At 41.5% G+C, this 12,382-nt stretch overlaps 1 protein-coding gene across 3 annotated transcripts in view; it reads left to right on the top strand.

Annotated features, from left to right (window-relative positions):
* The window catches only part of zdhhc14 (zDHHC palmitoyltransferase 14), a 50,400-nt gene that overhangs the window by 7,721 nt on the left and 30,297 nt on the right, over positions 1-12,382 (top strand). For all 3 annotated transcript variants that reach the window (XM_030117603.1, XM_030117601.1, XM_030117602.1), the window contains one exon: positions 10,500-10,660. In XM_030117603.1, coding sequence (XP_029973463.1) covers positions 10,500-10,660 — 161 coding nt within the window. The remainder of the gene's footprint in view (positions 1-10,499; positions 10,661-12,382) is intronic.

The following is a 12,382-nucleotide window of genomic DNA, read 5'->3' as shown; positions in this document are numbered from 1 at the left end:
GGAGCAGCGCAGTGTTGGGGAGTGGATGCTGTCTGACAGGATTAATTCAGCAGAAAGAAATCGCCACGCTGTGCAACAAGAGAGCTCAGGATCCAGTCGTCAGTCATTCTTCTCCTTTAAAACGGCTGAAGATGATTTGTTCTTCTCTTCAGTCTCCTAATTCCAGCTTACTGGTAGTTTTTTTTTGCACGTTACTGCAGATTGAACCAGAAGAGTAGCAGAATTACAAGTTTTTGAAAAAGTCGACCTTTCTCTGTACTTGTTTCTCCACATTCCAGCTGTCTACTGACAAAAAAATCCTGATTTGATCTGTAGAATAATGAGAGCCATGATGATAAGTGGATGTTTGGAATAGTCCTGTTATAAATTCCACTTTTTTTTCCTATTAACAGGAGAATTTTGTTTCTACTTCTTTAAGTTCACTGACAAAGGGAAGTCCTCAAATATCTTTATTATATGAAGTTTTGAAGTTCAGGTACAGAAGATGAGTAACTGGACAGACTAAATTGCGATCTGAATGCACTGCCCATTAAAAGATTGGATGTACAGTGTTGAAGTTGTCACCCTCTATTTGCAGCCTTTTGCCTCCCCATCATCCCATTCTGTAGCTGGAAGAGTCCTGAGTTTGACAGAATGGAGAGGAAGGTCACCTGGAAATGTGCCGGCAGGCTGATTTTTTTTTTTTTTTTTTTTTTTTTTTTTTTTTACGACACGATAAAGATTCTCAGTCAGTCAGTTCAGCAGTTTGTGTAAATGTGATTAAACTTTACAGTGAAAGAGGAAGGCCAGGGTAAATCCTTTCTGTAAAGATATCGTAATGCCTGCTTTTTTTTTTTTTTTTTTTTTTTTTACTTTTTATTTGCTTATTTATTCCAGAACAGCAACAAGAACATGAAAGCATTTTCATGTGTCATACCAGCAATGGGCCTTGTACAAATGTGGTCTCTCTGCACTCATGGCTGTTAGCTGAAAAGAAATCTCCTGTGACAATGGAAAGAAGTTATACCAGTTTCTCCTGTTGTGGTTATTGTTTGTCCACAGGTTTTGATAAAAGAAGGCCCCGTGAATGAGAGGCCTCTTTACGTGTACCTGCAGGCCATGGATAACCATTCCTTCAGAAAATACAGTCAGTCTTAAGACCCTTTTAGCAAACATGGCCTTTTTTCTGCCTGCGACTTGAACGCAACGAGGAAGAGGCGTTGTTCTTTGCTCTTTTTTTTTTTTTTGTTTTGTCTCAGGACAAACTATTTCGAAATGGTCTTTTGAGTGAGTTTTGGTCACACCCACGGTAGACGTGGTCTCTCAAGGATCAACATACATTCTTCTCAGGCCAAGCTGTCAAATACCTCAGTCCCATTCCAGAGGGAAGGCGGGCGTACACTGCGAGGTCTTGTTCCAGACGAGGGATGAGCAAGTTCTTGTCCCGGTTTAAAAATGATGGCTTTGTGTCACTCAATGAGAGGCACCTGAGATAATCTCCTCTCAGTGTCAGAAAGTTGAAAACTGCTGTCTTCTAGTGTTTTCCCATGAACATGAACCTGATTTTTGGCGTATTTCGATCTTGAACCTTTTCCCCGACCGAGTCGGATTGCTTTTCTGGGTTACTCAACTAGAAAACTAGCAAGTCCCAGAAGACTATGGACTGGGAGTCATGACACTCTGGCGTCCACTCTTATTATCCCTCTACCCTCCACTTTTCAAAAAGTTCCACCTTGATAGCTGGTTTCAAAAAGTTGTGCTTTTAGTGGTTTCTTACCACCAGTGTTCAGTAAATGAAGACCCAAGACGCAAGTGTTTTACTTTCTCAACTGTTCTAAACATCTTGGTACGATGACTTTATTTGTCTTTTGTAGCATTTCTGAATATAGTTGTGCTTCTTTGCAAATCGTTAGACATTGTTGTGGTCAAAGCGTCTGCATCAGTCGAGTTTCACTAGCTTAATGTCGTACATTGTAGCTGGTATCAGATTAGCAAGATTGTCAATATAGTAGTCTGTAGGAGCTTTCAGTGTAGCTGGCCTGCAATCAATTAAACTGGCGAAAGATACGATTTATCAAATATGAGACAGCCCTGTAGGTCATTTTAGAAGTGGACATGTTTTTGACAGTATTGCCATTCTCTGCTCTGTCTGTCACTGAGGCTTAGTTCAACCAGGTGTTATCTCGAGCTGTTTTCTGTTCCATCGTGGGATTCCTCTCCTTGACTGTCCTCAAACCTTTAATCAACCCCGCTCCCTCGGTTCGTCACACATCCTTCAGCTAGCCTCTCCCTTCCCTTTCCCTGTGGCAGCTCAGAGCGTGGCACATGTCGAAAGACCACCTTCCGCAGATTTTGAGGGTTCTCCAAAAGCATGAGTGACCAGCGGTTGTGCAACGGTCATTTGTTTGAAACATGACAGGAAATCACAATTTCATGAAACAGTCTGGGTTAAAATAGAACAATGTGCAAAAAGCTTGTCATGGTCGCTTGTTTCATTGTAAAATCACTTGGCCTACAGCTAAGAGAAGGCTCTTATTCTGCCCTTGTCTGCCATCAAAAGCAATCAAAATGTAATAAAAGGCAAGCTCGACAAAGCCTCATATTCATGTCGCCCAGATGAGTAATGAGACTTCGGAGTGAAAGGGTACAAAGCCAAGTGCTTCAAATGCATTTTAACACGATGTTACACACTTTTCAAACTATGCTCCTATTTTCTACTAAATCAGCGTTGCTATTATCTCTGCAGGGAAGAATATTTCAGCCCACATTCTGTATGCATTGAAGGATTTTTGAGTGGATCATTGGATAATAGGCGAGAGTTTATCTCAGGTGACTTTGAATGGACGGTCGCTGAGGGACACCCAGCGGAGGGAGCGCCGCATGGCCACGTCAAACTGAGATGAAAGTCCCCGAAGCTTAACTCCCAGCTGAGTTTTGAAAAACTGCTTGGCATGGTAAGAGGATTTGATGGGTAATGTGATAACCGTAATCTGCACTGGATTACTGTTGAGATTAGTGCACCCTTTGGGAAGCAAATGAGTAGAAAAGCTTGAGGAGTTTCTTTTAAGGCTGGGAGATTACCTGTGGTATTCAGTCCCACTATTGCCCATAAGTGATTATTTATTCCCAAATAACAGTGCTCTCTCTCTTGCCTCACCAGTTGTGACTGGGCTGCGTCATTTCTTTTGTGTCTGTATTTTGACACTCTTTGTTGCTCGCACACCTACCTGCCGGACAAAACTCATGGACGGGAACATCACAGTCGGATCAGTGGATCCAAAATGCAAATGTAGTTAAATGGTTTTATCCGCAGGGTGTAACTGAACAGAATCTCAAACAGACAAATTCAGACTCGGCTGATAAAAATAAATCCTGGCTAAAATTATGGAGCAGAAAACAACTTCTGCCTCTCTTGAAGTCATATGATTTTTATGGGTTTTTTTTTTTTTTTTACCCGTGATCATCTGTGAACACCGCGGCTGCCCTCGAGGTGAGAGGGTTGAGCTTTTGACTGCAAGTTAGCAGGTTTAAATCCCACTGCCAACATAATTTTCCCAAAGCGATCAAGAAAAATAACAAACTGCCTGTATGAACCACAAAAGTAGCAAGTGCTGAGGTGGATTCTAACCCAACTATTTTTAATTTTTGAAGTCTTGCCTTCAACTTTGATACCAATTTTTGAAATTAATCACTGATGGTGACGTGAATGAACCGATTTGAATCAACCACCCCAGACTGAAATGCAGACATGTTGAGGGTGGAGTATAATGAAGGTTTTTGTACACACATTTCTCCAGGGTTAGTTTTTCTATAGCCAGCTTAGCCCAGCACTTCTCCAAGCATTTTTCCACGCTGTCACAAGAATGTTACTCGGGTGTATTAATGTTCTTCGTCTATTCTTAGAAAGAGCTGTTAGTTATGGAGGCCTCAAATTTTAGTTCCAATCAGAAGAAAAATGCAGAAGGGAAGAAAGGAAAAAAAAAACTTGCTGGGAAAAATTGATGATCTGTTCCTAGAAGCATTTACACTGTGAAAATATTTGGTTGGAAAAGAAATTGTTTTTTTAGCAGTATTCTGAACCTGAACACATTGTACTCGCAGACAAAGTCTAATTGAGCTTGTTTTACATTTTGTGAAGTAGTGTAACTTCAGTTTAAAGAATGACATAGTTCAGTTAATATTGATGAGCTTAGAAATTTCAGTTCAACATGAAATAAATACATTTGAGTGATCAGCTGAACCTTGGGGTAATAAAAATGACCTTTAATGGCCTGAAATGTTTTTTTTTTTTTAATCCTTTTTGAGTTCAATATAAGTACAAACCGTTTAGCTTCCCAATTTAAATATCAAGTTCCTTCATTGTATCATGCTGCTTATTGTTTTCCAAGTGCTCAGATCCGTATTCTGATTGAAGTCATTACTCAGTGTGCATTATGCTACTGTTGGCCTAACTGTGACGTGCACCAATATCTCTTGAGGACGTGTCGACCATATATCATTATGCGACTTGCCTGAGAAGCTGGTTGTTGCAGTTTTATTGCAGCCAGATTATACAGAGTTTAGGAAATCAAGTATTTATCAGTACGAGCTGGCGGAGCGCAGCCGTCTCTCACCTTGTCTTTAAAGTCTATTTTCGTCTGGTTGTTGCTCCTGAGATATCAGCTGATTGGGAAAGAGTTTTGACAGTCACTCCAAGATGGGTTTATTTTTGCATTTTCTGCTCTGCCTGTTTGGTTGCGTCTGTTTGATTGTGGGATGTACAGAGAGAACTGGAGGTGAGCGGGCTTTTTAGAACACATCTGACTCCAGGTCAAGTTGATTATCAGTCTGCTTCAGCCCATTTGTGCTGTCACCAGTCACTTAGTGGCTTCAGTATCTAATGTTCCAGTGGTTTTGAGACTTTACATTTTATGAATAAAATCTGGTCCTCCATTGTTTGTCCACTACATACTCAGTTGTACCTTGGATCAAATACTCATCGTTGTGCTTCTTCAACCATTTTTTTCTTTGTGCATATTGTACTGAGAAAAGTCCATCGCAATACCAAAATACGATTTTAATGTTTCTTGTAGAGTTTTATATCAATGCGTTGACTGACTAAGTAATTGCAAAGAATGTGCAAGCACATTGCACGTCATTTGTAAAGTTTCTATTATCACGTTGATGCACGGAGCATCTGAGAGCTTAAAAATAATAGCTATTCAAAATGTTAGCAGCAAATGAATTGATGGATTTGCTGTTAGTTATAGCAAATGGTATACTGCATCTTCTTCCTTCTAACCTCTTCTCACAGAAACTGACCTCTGCAGATTAGAAACTCACTTAAATCCTTCCACAGCTCAGTTTTCTTGCTGTTTACACATCAGCATCAAGGACTAAATATTGTCATGCTGCCACATTTATCTCACCCTCTTACTTGTGTTGTCATGATGTCACTGTTATTCACGTTCAGTGTTAATGGTCATAATATTTTGGCTGATTAATGTGTGTATTGACTCATCCTGCATTATTGATTGTGAAGATTGAACGGCCCAAAGTGGGGTTGGTCCAGACAGTCGTTTCGTTCGTCCCTGCCTTTTGTCCTCGTCTCAGACTGTGAGGTCAACGTCAGTGTCCGCACTGCTTCTGGATCATGTCCAGCAGTTATTCCGTCTCCCTATTTAGCATCCAAACAGCCTGTTTGGGCACTTCAAAGGAATTTTATGAATGTCATCGTTGTCTCTTTCTTATTGCATGATTTTTTTTTTTTTTTTTTTTTTTTTTTTTTGTACCTCGGAGGCTTCAGCTCACTCATGTGGCTGTTTCCAGGGTAACCACATTCCCTTTCGAAATTTACCATGTCTGACATTGGATACTGTCCGTATCCATGGCAACAAAGCCCCTGAAGTCTCGGTTAAATATAAGATATGGTATCAAACAAAGAAATGAAGACATAAGTTTGGAAATGCCCAGGTCCACGTCGATATCTGCCGTCAACCGCCATGAAAACAATGGAGAGTTGTAGAAATTGCTCCTGGGCTTTACCGCTTATGTTCACAGTGATGGATAAAGATTGATTTTGGGGACATTTTCTTCAGGGAGGAACTTAAACCAGGCAAGATGTTGCTTACCTGCAGTATGTGCACGTATCTGTATTGATCCACGTCTATGGGAGAGGCAGGCTGGGTGTTACATCTGTTCTCCCTCCCTAATGGCTTTGGTGTTTAATCTCTGTCCGACTCTACAGACCTGTCACTTTACACCACACACGACTGCCTTTTCATTAGATTGTCGATGTCCGACACACTTAGGCACAGCTCCTGAGGACAGAGGCAGCGACTTGTTCTGCTCACAGCTATTTCCATCACCGTTTGCCAGATGACAGGTTTTCTAAAATATAAATGTTGCCACTGGAAGAAAGCACAAATCTGCGTGTTGTTCGTTTTTCTGCAGAGAGAGAGATGGAAAGAACGGGCAGCTCGTTCCACGAATGTGTTCACTTTTATTTCTAAACAATGATTTGACATTTCAGTCGGCCACTTGACTTTCTCATTGATTCCTTCGAAAACCATTCAAACCTTTGCTTTGGGTTAATTGTTACAGATGTAGCGCCCTCACACAAAGTCTGCCAAGCATTTCATAACTGCAGTGAGTTTCCATTAGCGCCTCTAATTAGTGGATTCATTAATGTGATGTGTGACCAGTCATACTGAGACAGATTGAATGGGTGGAGGGAGATATGTGGAGTGGTGACTTCAGAACTGTCTGCTGTCCCGGGGCAAATGTAGACAGACAGTGGCAAGCTGTGAACTGTAGCCTTCCAGTGCTGCCAAACGCTGCTCCTTGGAAATCCTCTCATGCAGCTTCTTCCAAACAGACTTTTCTGGATTATTTCCACATAATGAAATATATTGAAAAATTGCAAACTATTGTGAGTTTTCCATTGACAGCACAGTGCGAAGGCTTGAAACCGTTATGCGCAGTCGTGCTTTTAAAATGCAAATGAATGTGTTGTTTTTATTTTTGTCATCTAATGTAAAAGGTGAAATCAGTTTTTAGTGTGACCACCCTTTACCTTCAGAGCTGCTTCAATTCTCAGCATATTTTCACACAGGGTTTTAAGGAACTTGCTCAGGTGTTGTGTTGAAAAAATCTTGGCGATCTGAGCACAGGTGGATTCAGAGCCGTCAGTCCACGTAATCTTCATTATGTTAAGATCAGAGTTTTGTCGGGGCCACGCCATCACTTCCAGGTCACCTTGTTCTTCTTTAAGCTGAAGGCAGTTCTTAAAAACCACTGCCTGTGAGTTTTGGGGCTCTAACATGGTTTTTCGTGTTTTTATCAAAAAGCTGGCCAGACTGTTTGCGATGTGATGACACTGATAGATTTCTGATGCTTCCAGGCAAGAAACAAAGGACTGAGCTCTTTCCCTGTAGCCTTCACTTCTCAGCATTTCTCAAAGAACTGTCTTCTCAGCAGAGCCTAAATTGTCTGTAATCCGCTGGTCGTTCTTGTCATTTGTCTCGTGTTTGTCACTCGAAACAAATGGAATTTTACGGAGACACATATTCGATTCCTTCAGGAACGCAAGAGCCTTCACACACGGTGTATCTGTTGTGTGTTGTGATGATAGTATAATTTGAATCACATTCAAAAAGTGAGTGAAAACAGTTCTGATTTTTGGAAAATTCTCATTTCCTATATAGCTTTATTTATTTTACTAGAAAGATCAAATTTGAATGAATCCTTTAAGAAAAAAACATCCTTCGATAAGACTCGTATTTAGAAAAGGGTTTGACAAACCCAATCCAGTTTTTATGAAGACTTGTGATGTACCAGCTGTTTGTCACAATTTTCAAACACATGGGACACACACTGGCATGCTCACACTTTTCTTCAGCTATTCTGATGTTTCCTTTTTATGTACAATTTGATTTACAGCTCCAAGTGTCCTCAGATCTCACACCTTGCTGAGTTTTTTTTTTTCTTCCCATCTTTCAACAGCTGGGTAACAAAAACATCCAGTCCTGTTCCTGCAGCAGTTGATGCAGAATACAGTTACATGAGATGACCCTACTTTTAGAGACCAGTTTCCAGCAAAAAAAAAAAAAAAAAAAAAAGCCTGGTCTCTTATTGAGACCACTACAGTATTTCTGTAAATACAAGTTGTTTTAAGGCCATGGGCTGTTCGCTCTGAAGTCTGTGGGCAGTCGTTTTTATATGAAAATGTTGAAGAACCTTGCAAAAAAATAAAAGTAGGTTATTTTTGCAAGGTTTCTGGAAAGACTCGGCGTTTGATCATAAGTGGGTGAGATGTATTAGAAAGCAAATGGAGATTTTATCCTCAAAAATAACACGTTAGAAGCAGAATGTTGTGTGATTATTGAGCCGAGTTTCACAAGGATGAAATTATGATGGTTAGACGACTCAGTCGGCACATCTCAAAATCTGCAGTGGTCATGGACGGCCAAGGCTCAGTGATGCACAAGACACTCCCTCACATCTCCGAAACCTAAAGAATCTACAGTTTATAAGTCGGTGCCGAGTACCACGGCACACCTTCAGAGGTCTGTAATAGTCCATGCCTCGACAGGTCGGAGCTTTTTGGGATTTAGGCTGGCAATGAGGGGTGTGTGTTTCATGATTCATGAGACCGAACGCAGAGACTGTCTGCAGTAGTGCCCCAGCCAGAGATGAGAACGTGTCCTGTAGTAGATTACAGTATTAGGATATACGACTGGAAGGTGTGCCTCAAACTCCACCCTTCACAGGTCAGAAACCAGTGACTGGCAAACTGTTGAGAGCAAAATGCAAGAATCCCTTTCAGAGATTGCCCAAGATAAATTGTGTGTATTGGATGGTGAAGGACTCGGTCTTTCAGTACACTGACCTCAGCAACTGCAGGCAAGTTTTTAACAGGAGAAATGTTTTACTGTTGAATGCTGTCCCACCTGCAGCCTCCTGCTGATGTCCCAGAAAACCCAGGGCTTTTTTTTTTCTTCTTTTTTTCTGTCTTTGGACAGTCTCACTCCAGATGTAGAGACCAGCTAGTTTCCCCTCAGAGAGTCAAGCCTAACAAAAAAGGTATGTTTTGTAGAAATTATTGTTTTATTTGCTGTTTGTGTGACTTTCACATGTGGCCATGCTAGATAAATAGAAGACTCCTCTTATCACACCACGGCACACTGACAATATGGACATGATAATGTGGCATTTGGTGCATGTGGTGTGTTGGCAAACTTTCTGCAGGGTGAATAAAGTTTTCTGGCGGCTGCAGAAGACGGCGCAGCTGCAGTAAGTGCAGATCAGCAGATCTCAGGAAATGCTCCAGGTTCAAATTTACATTCACTTATTGGCCGTACGCAGCATGCCAAGCCTAAATATAGTTCAGCTCGGTTCATCAGATTAACTGATGTTGGCAGAGATCAGCGGATGCGACTGCCCTCCCAACGCGCTACCATCTGAAGGCTGGAGATGGTGTGATGTGGCGTGAGTGATATAATGTACATCCGCAAGCTATAAAGTATGCGCCAAGAAAATAAAGAGGTGTGCGGGTAAATGTTCTCCTCCATTTGGTCGTTTTAGTGGATGTTTCTTCTTTTATTGAATATGTGATTGCATGTTTAGCTTAAAGCTGGTAATTTTCAGTGTGATTAACAGGATTGCTTTATTTACATTTACATGGTTTCTTTGCTCCTCTCAAAGCGTCTTTGTTGCATTCCTCACCAGCATCCACAAAACATATGGTTACCATATGTTGCTTTTTTTTTTTTCTTTTTTTTTTTTTTCTCCTGCAGTGGCTCGTCGTTGCACCCTGAACCTGATCCAGTAGACCAGGGGTGGTCATTCCTGGTCCTTGAGGGCTGCAGTCCTGCCTGTTTTCAGTGTTCCCCTGCTTCAACAAACATGAATTTAATGAATGGTTCATGATGAAGGTCTGCAGAAGGCCTGAGAACGGGCCAGTCATTACTATCAGGTGTGTTGAAGTGAGCACACATTGAAACTGTGCAGGAATGCGGCCCTCCAAGACCAGGAATGGCCACCCCTGCAGTAGGCTGTAGCGAACAAATGAGCCCTGCCAGTGTTTGACTGAACGTGTTCATTGTAACGATCACCTTCACTGTGAGACTTTCAATGGGATTATGTGAAAATGGACTCATTAGAACAAATTACCACATTGCAGGCTGACCCCGAAGCGTGCATCTGTCTCCTAAGTGCTTATATCCACTCAATAGTCATTAAGCAGTAAGTCATTGGTATTACAACTTACTGAACTTGAGCACTCGTCTCAGTTGGTATTTCAAGATCAAACTGACTTTGTGACATGCACTAATGTTTAAATTAAAGCACTAAGTGGAGTTTTTCTTGGCCGGGCTGAGGCTGAACTTTCAAATAGCCAATGTGAATGTGTGAAAGGGTGAATGTGATATTGCAGTGTAAAGCGCTTTGGGGAAAAGCGCTATGTAAGTGTAGTCCATTTACTATTTTGTTTGATTGTTGCTCAACGCTCCTTTTCTGATCTGTTCTTCTCGTCCTGCCAGTTGTCCGTTCCTGGCCTCTCACCTGACCCCGGTCATCCCCGTCATAGGAGGCGTGCTCTTTCTGTTCGTGCTGGGGACCCTCCTGAGAACCAGCTTCAGTGACCCTGGAGTGCTGCCCAGGGCCACCCCAGATGAAGCCGCTGACCTGGAAAGGCAGATCGGTAAGAAAGCGCGTTGCTTCCATTTCGCCATCACTAAGCAGACTGAAATATTGAGTCACTGTTTGTATGGGGTTTTTTTTGTGTGTGTGTGTGCACCAAGGCCAGGTCAGGAACCCCCTGAGACCAGGACTACAGTAGTGTATTCCACTGAATGAGCATTATAGCTGATGATATCTGTGATTGATTCTGGTTTTGCATGTTGTAACTACCCAGTGCTTGTGCAATGCACAACTAGAATCAGCTGTGTGGTGAACGAGGGACAGGCAATGCAGTGCGACTCCTTTAAAGTATGCTCGATGGGGTTTGAGAACATTCGGCCGATTTGTGTTTGTACCAAAAAAGTGTGTTTTTTAAAGTTATTTCGAGCCACTTCATTATATTGGCCTTTGATCAGTTTATTGCACTCTCCTCAGGGGCTCTGTTTGACGTATTACTTAGTCATAAAATGGCTTTTGAGAACTTCTGAATCTAATTCATGATGTGAAAGGTAAAGCTGTTGCTACATTAGGAATCACTTCATATCAGGTAAGTGAATTACCGCAGCACAACACGGACAAAAGTCCACCGTGACTCAGAGAGTGCCGGCTTTGCTTCGTTTCATTCACTCAGTCTGTTTCTGAACCTCAAAGCGGTGTGTCACTGCCTGTTTTTCCTACACATTGTGTTGGTTCTCATGGTTGATGCAGGCCTCCAGACAGTGACTAATGTGTTGCATTTCAGGACCACTCTGAGGCTGCAAAACCCAGCCAAACGAAAGATTTAAGTTTTGATATTATCTGTGAAGTTTGTTTGTCAGAAACCGGTTTATCGCTGTCCGCTGTTTGCATGTTTGATTAATCTACCAGATAGAATTAGGACGGTATCATCAGCGTGGGCAGTAATCAAATATACTGTGGAGTCATGTTTTACTCCAAGCACATTCAGAAGTGCTGTAGTGTCAGTTTTTAAATCCTAAGACAAGGTGGATTCTAGAGATTTTAGTTTGTGCTAAGCGTGATGATAAACATTTACCTTTCACTGAATGTTGTCGTGATAGAAAGTCATCTCTGAAACAAAATAAAGTTGCCTTTAATCTGTCATGTTTGATCAAGTCTATAGTGAAACTCAGAGATGCAAGCTGTGATCATTTCCATTCAAACATCTGTATTGATAAGAATTGATACATGAAATACTTATTCCATTAGCTACATTATTGCTGTGTTGCTGCGTCACATCAGCTGAGCTGATTTGCTCATTAAGTTCAATTGTAGTGGCGTTGATCAGTTGGCAGTCAAATTATGGCGCACACAGGTTATTTTGGTCTGTTTGACTTAATCAGACAGTATTAATAATTAAAGCGTGCTATTTTTAACTGCACTCTCCACTATACATGCTCTCCTGGGAAAGGTGCAATTTCTGACCGTGATTTCATTACCAAAGTCTGTTTTTTTTTTTTGTTTTTTTTTTTTTTCCCAGCATGTTTTCAGAGGTTTGGATTAAGCTAATGCTAACAGTTGTCTCAGCTTTACTCATTTTGACATTATCATCAGTTACGAGAGTGCTGCTGCCAGAAATAGTGGCATTCCGAACAAATGTTTCCCAGCATTGTTTGAGCAATGTTTTGTAGCATACGCCACATTAAACCCACTTTAGATAATTAGTGGCTCACACAGCTATAGTGGCAGCTGCCATGCAAGGTGCTCACACACCTTTGGGAGCTCCTCGGGGTTCAACGTCTTGGCT

The sequence above is a fragment of the Salarias fasciatus genome, chromosome 19 (assembly GCF_902148845.1).
Source record: "Salarias fasciatus chromosome 19, fSalaFa1.1, whole genome shotgun sequence".
NCBI classification, from domain to species: Eukaryota; Metazoa; Chordata; class Actinopteri; order Blenniiformes; family Blenniidae; genus Salarias; species Salarias fasciatus.
This window is presented reverse-complemented; position numbering and strand designations above follow the sequence as displayed.